Source organism: Hylobates moloch, unplaced genomic scaffold (assembly GCF_009828535.3).
Source record: "Hylobates moloch isolate HMO894 unplaced genomic scaffold, HMol_V3 SCAFFOLD_15, whole genome shotgun sequence".
Taxonomy (NCBI): Eukaryota; Metazoa; Chordata; class Mammalia; order Primates; family Hylobatidae; genus Hylobates; species Hylobates moloch.
The window spans coordinates 95640473-95646472 of record NW_026652290.1 but is presented as its reverse complement, the minus strand read 5'-3'; the positions used below and the strand labels follow the sequence as shown (position 1 = coordinate 95646472).

Genomic DNA, 6000 nt, shown 5'->3' with positions numbered 1-6000 from the left:
TTTTTTTTTTTTTTGAGACAGAGTCTCGCTCTGTTGCCCAGGCTGGAGTGCAGTGGTGCGATCTCAGCTCATTGCAGCCTCTGCCTCCCGGGTTCAAGCCATTCTCCCACCTCAGCCTCCCGTGTAGCTGGGATTACAGGCGCACACCACCACATCTCACCACACCCAGCTAATGTTCATATTTTTGGTAGGGACAGGGTTTCACCACGTTGGCCAGGCTGAACTCAAAGTCCTGGCCTCAAGTGATCTGCCTGCCTCGGCCTCCCAAAGTGCTGGGATTACAGGTGTGAAGCACCGAACCGGCTGTTACTTCAGTATCTTCTGAGCAGTGAAAAACAACAGTGGCGCTGACACAGCCTGGAGGCGTGGGTGTCATTATCCTCATTTTCCAGATGGGAAAATCGAGGCCCCTAGAGTGAGCCGGAGCCAGGCTCCTTCCCTGCAGCCCTGCGCTCCCCTCCTGCAGCCCTGCGCTCCCCTCCTGCCAGCCTGGGGCACCTGGAAGGGTCCCTGTACCAAGCCTGGCGGCTGGACCTCCTTCCTCCCTCCAGGCTCCGGAGGTGACCTCATCCCCAGACCCTGGGCCTGCCCCCAGAGAACTGGAATTGGGAAGTGAAACCGAAACCAGCCTCTCCTGGTTTCCCCGGAACTAGGGCCTGGGAGGGTTTGCGCAGATTCCTGGGGTCCTGGGGGAGGTCATCCGGGGGCAGAGCATGAACTGTGGACTCCAGTGAGAAGGTCCCTTCCTGGCCGGACTCCCTGTTGCCACTGGCCAGTCTGGGTTAACCATTGCTGGGGCCAGGCTGCCTGGCCAGGGGACCTCGGGCAAGTGACTGTGCCTCTCTAGGCCTCAGTTTTCAGAAAACAGGGATAGTGGCCAGGAGTGGTGGATCATGTAATCCCAGCACTTTGGGAGGCTGAGGTGGGAGGACTGCTTGAACCCAGGAGGTCAAGGCTGCAGTGAGTCATGATCGTGCCACTGCGCTCCAATCTGGGCAACAGAGCAAGACCCTGTCAAGAAAAAAAAAAAAAAAAGAAAGGCTGGGCACGGTGGCTCACGCCTGTAATCCCAGCACTTTGGGAGGCCAAGGCGAGCGGATCATGAGGTCAGGAGTTCGAGACCATCCTGGCTAACATGGTGAAACCCCATCTCTACTAAAAATGCAAAAAAAATTAGCAGGGTTTGGTGGCGGGCGCCTGTAGTCCCAGCTACTCGGGAGGCTGAGGCAGGAGAATCGCTTGAACCCGGGAGGTGGAGCTTGCAGTGAGACTCCATGTCTCAAAAAAAAAAACAAAAAACAAAAAAAAAAATAGAAAAGAAAAAAAGAAAAAAAACTGGGTGGTGGTCAGCCTGTAACCCCGCTTTGGAGTGGCGGATGGATCACCTGAGAAAAGAAAAGAATAGGCCGGGTGCGGTGGCTCACGCCTGTAATCCCAGCACTTTGGGAGGCTGCGGCGGATGGACCACCTGAGGTCAGGAGTTCGAGACCAGCCTGATCAACGTGGTGAAACCCTGTCTCTACTAAAAATACAAAAATTAGCCGGGTGTGGTGGCACACGCTTGTAGTCCCAGCTACTCGGGAGGCTGAGGCAGGAGAATCGCTTAAACCCAGGAGGTTGAGGTTGCAGTGAGCTGAGATCACGCCACTGCCTTCCAGCCCAGGTGACGACAAAGCAAGACTCCGTCAAAAAAAAAAAAAAAAAAAAAAAAAAAGAAGAGAAAGTAGGGTAGTGAAAGTTCCTGCCCACGGCCAGGCGCGGTTGCTCACACCTGTAATCCCAGCACTGTGGGAGGCTGAGACAGGCAGATCACTTGAGGTCAGGAGTTCAAGCCCAGCCTGGACAATATGGTGAAACCTTGTCTCTACTAAAAATTTAAAAATTAGCCGGCTTTGGTGGCACACGCTTGTAGTCCCAGCTACTCAGGAGGCTGAGGCACGAAAATCCTTTGAACTCGGGAGGCGAAGGTTGCAGTGAGCTGAGATCCCGCTACGACACTCCAGACTGAGACTCTGTTTCAACGACAACAACAAGAAAGAAAGTTCCTGCCCCACAGGGAGCTGAGAGGATAGAGTTCACGTGGGCACCAGCAAAAGCTCCGTCTACTCTGAACTACTTCCTGCTTCCGCGGCTTCAAAGTGAGGACTGTTCCTACCGTTTCCACAGCTGTTTCTGCTACTTGGAATGCGCCCCTCCACACACTCCTACCCATCCTTCAAAACCTCAAAGCTAATGTCCTTCCTTCTGAAGCCCATTTGTGCCATCTGCCCACCCACAGGAGTGTTTGCGTCTGACTCTGAGGGTCCTCTCAGGATTGGGAGGGAGCCCCCCAGGACTTGTTCAAGGGCAAAGTGAGTCCTTAGCCACCAGCCCCAGACTTGGGGGTGAACTACAGAAGTGGGTGCCATTGCCAGGATGACCTTCACTCAAGTCACCTGCTCAGGCATCAAGAGCGGCTGCCTGGGTTTCTGCTCCCAACAGACCCTCTTTACCCTCCAGGCCCACCCAGGTGGCCCCCGACTCTCAGCTCCCAGGGCAGGTGCCCTCCCCGAGGCGGGGAAGAGGGGTGACGGTGGACGCCTTGGTGTCCAGTTGGACCACCTGTTCCCCGAGGCCTGCTTTGGGAAAACATAAAGCCTTCAGTTGCTTTTTCTGTGTGTTTTCTTGTTTTGGTTTTTTTTTTTTTTTTTTTTTTGAGACAGACTCTCGCTGTGTCTGGAGTGCAGTGGCACGATCTCGGCTGACTATAGCCTCTGCCTCCCAGGTTCAAACGATTCTCCCGCCTCAGCCTCCTAAGTAGCTGGGATTACAGGCGTGCGCCACCATGCCCAGCTAATTTTTGTACTTTAGTAGAGACAGGGTTTTGCCATGTTGGCCAGGCTGGTCTCAAACTCCTGACCTCAGGTGAGGAGGCCTCCCAAAGTGCTGGGATGACAGGGGTGAGCCACCGCACCCAGCCTGCCCAGAAATTATCTCGTGTGTCTGTCAAAGAGCTTATCTAACTATTATGATCAAAGAGGCATTTGGAGCCCTGGGCTTCGCTCAGCAACCAATCCCAACGTAACCAAAAAGGAAGGGACAGCTGGTCCCCTCCCTGTCTGCCGCCGCCTCAGGTAACCCGGGAATAGCACGGACATAGGAAACATGAAACTCCAGTCCCCAAGCTGGGCCTGCTGCGGAGCCTGCCACCCTCAGACCACTGAAGATGCACTGCCTCTTGCGAAAAATGTCATCACCCAGAGCCTGGGTCCAACCACCCACCCCAGTCATTGTTCCCAAGGGTGAGGAGGCACCCGCCTGCCCCTCCTGTGGCCTGGAATTCCAAGAACTGAGCAGGATTCCTGGCCCTGCCTGCTGAAACACCACATGTCCCAAATGCCAGGACGCAACCGGCACTTCTTCTGTGAGGGCAAGAAGAGCAGCGAAGGAGGCCGGCTATCTTCAGGCCCAGGGTCCGGGCGGGGAGAGAAGGGCCACTGGGAGGCAGCCCTGCAGTCTTATTGATGGGCACTGGGGCAGGGTGACCCAGCCCATGATGCCAGCCTCCTGCCCTCCCAACAGTCCTCTGTAATCAGCGCACTTCCCCCAGACCTAGGGGGTCCCCGACCCTGGCCAGACAGAGGCAATGCAAGAACAGGGCAGAGACCCCTGACCCTCCAGTCCCACCCAGGCGGCTCCCAACTCTCAACTCCTGGGGCAGCACCCTCAAACCGCCCACGCACCAGGTTGCCCTGGCAGAACAGACAGAGAGAGGAGGCTCTAGGGTGCCTGACTGTCCCTCAGCCATAGCTGTCCCAGTTGGTCACCCTAATAGACGAGCTCAGCCTAGACAGACTGACAGAGGAGGCGCTCAGCAGTCACCACCAACCCTCCAGAGGGTTCAGGGTGGCCCGGGAGGTCAAACGGACAAAGGCATTAACACTAGAAAGTCATGTAGTCAGATGGTGACGGCCCTGCGGGTCAGACAGCAGCTCTGAGGCAGACAGACAGCGGAGGCTGGGCCAAGGGGCAGACAGGGGATACGGGGCAGTCAAGCAGACAGGTTGGGGAGGCTCATGGCTCAGGCAGATAGAGAGGCCCTGCACAGTTGGACAGATGAGGGAGGCACTGCACAGTCAGACACATGGGGGAGGCACTGCACAGTCAGACGGGGGAGGCTCAGGCCATGGGGCAGAAAGATAGACGGGGGAGGCTGGATGGTGGGATAGGCAGGGGAGGCTCAGGAGTGACACCACAGAGGGGCCACTGGGTAGTCAGACAGACGGGAGAGGCTCAGGCCACGGAACAGACAGAGGGGTGAAGACTCAGCTCATGGGGCAGACAAACAGGGGAGACTTAGGTCCCAGGCAGGCAGAGCGAGGGGGCTGGGTGGTGGGACTGATGGAGGAGGCTCAGGCCATGGGCACAGACAGACAGACAGGTAGGGGAGGTTCAGGCCAGGGGACAGGCAGAGGGGTGAAGACTCAGCTCATAGGGCAGACAGACACATAGGGGAGGTTAAGGCCGAGGACAGACAGTGCAGGGAGACTCGGGGCACGGGACAGACAGACCGGGGCACGGGACAGACAGACCGAGGGGAGACTCCGATCCCGGGGCACGCAGATGGCGGGTGACGGGTCAGAGGGAGGAGGCTCCCGGGTCGCGGAGTCTCGGAGGGGCCGCCCGACAGGTGGCGGGGCCAGGACGCTTACCGACCAAGTGCCAGGCCTTGCGCGGGCCGTAGCGGGCGCAGCAGCTGGCGGCGCGGTCGGCCTCGTAGCCCACGAGGGGTGTGCACAGCCCGTCGGCCACCTGGCCCAGCAGCAGCAGCAGCCCCGCGCCGCGGGAGCTGTAGGCGCGCACCGAGTGCAGGTAGAGCAGCAGGTAGGTGAACCACATGGACGCGCACAGGTCGTTGAGGAAATGGCCCACGGCGTAGCTCAGCCGCGCCACCAGGGACAGCGGCCGCGGGGACGGCGCCGCTCCGGCCGCTGGGGGTCCCGGGCCCATCGCGGCGCCGGGCACGCGCCCCCCACCCCCGGGCTCCGCGGAGGGTACCCCGGCCAGGCCTTCTGGGGTGCCGTGGGGGGAGGCGCCGGGGACCCCACCACGCGCCGGGCACCCCGCACTCCGCTCTCCTACGGCTGCGCCCTCACCCGCGTCCGCCGCGTCAGCCCCACGCTCGACTCTGCGGCCGCCGGGCCCCAGAGCCGGGGGACTGCGCCGGGCGGGGCGGGGCGGAGAGGTTCCGGCGCCTGAGCCAATCGGAGCCGCGCCCCGGGGAACCACAGCCAATCGCCAAGGAGGGGGGCGTGGCCGCGGGGGCTCGTTCCGCCTCTACGCCGGGCGCCCGCGCGGTCCTAGCGCCCGCCGGGTATGAGGGCGACCCCCCTACCCCGCAGCGTGAGTGGCCGGCACCCCCACAGACTGGGGAAGGAAATGGACCAGGGGGCACCGCCGGCTCCCACCCAGACCCGGCCTCCAGGCCCGCGCCACCCCAGTCCACCCGGAGCTGGACAGCCCACTGCGGGCCGGGGTGGAGCGGGTGGAATGGGCTCTGGATTTGGGGTTCGGGGGAGGTCTGAGCCCGAGCTGGCCTCTGGGTCCCCTGACTTCCGGGGTCCGCTGACTCTCTGGTCTAGAGAGACGCGATCCGGCGCGGAGAGAACGCAACAACACTAATTAATTGGTTACTAACGGTAATAATGGGGGTAATCAACATAATAGTACCAGCTGGCCTTTAACGAGCGTTGCCTGCCACGAGCCCCACGTGGTGGAGCAAATTTCACTCCCATTTTACAGGCAAGGAACAGAGTTGCCCCAGGCGCGCAGTGAGTCAGGCGTCTGTGACTCCCAGGCCTGTGCGCGCGACCGTCCCCCTCCAACCAACGTCCTCCCACAAACGGGTCACCGGACTGAGGGTTTCAAGTTCCTCCAGGTGGTGCGTGCTGTTCCCACTAACTCAGGCCCTACTCCTTCCAGCAGCATTTTCTTTCTTCTTTTTATTTATTTTAGAAACAG

General features: G+C 59.9%; 1 protein-coding gene across 3 annotated transcripts in view; it reads right to left on the bottom strand.

The window, feature by feature from the left end:
- The window catches only part of MFSD12 (major facilitator superfamily domain containing 12), an 18164-nt gene extending 12977 nt beyond the window's left edge, over positions 1–5187 (bottom strand). For all 3 annotated transcript variants that reach the window (XM_032177753.2, XM_058428480.1, XM_058428481.1), the window contains exon 1: positions 4692–5187. In XM_032177753.2, coding sequence (XP_032033644.1) covers positions 4692–4989 — 298 coding nt within the window. In that variant the 5' untranslated portion in view covers positions 4990–5187. The remainder of the gene's footprint in view (positions 1–4691) is intronic.
- Between the last annotated feature and the right edge of the window lie 813 nt (positions 5188–6000).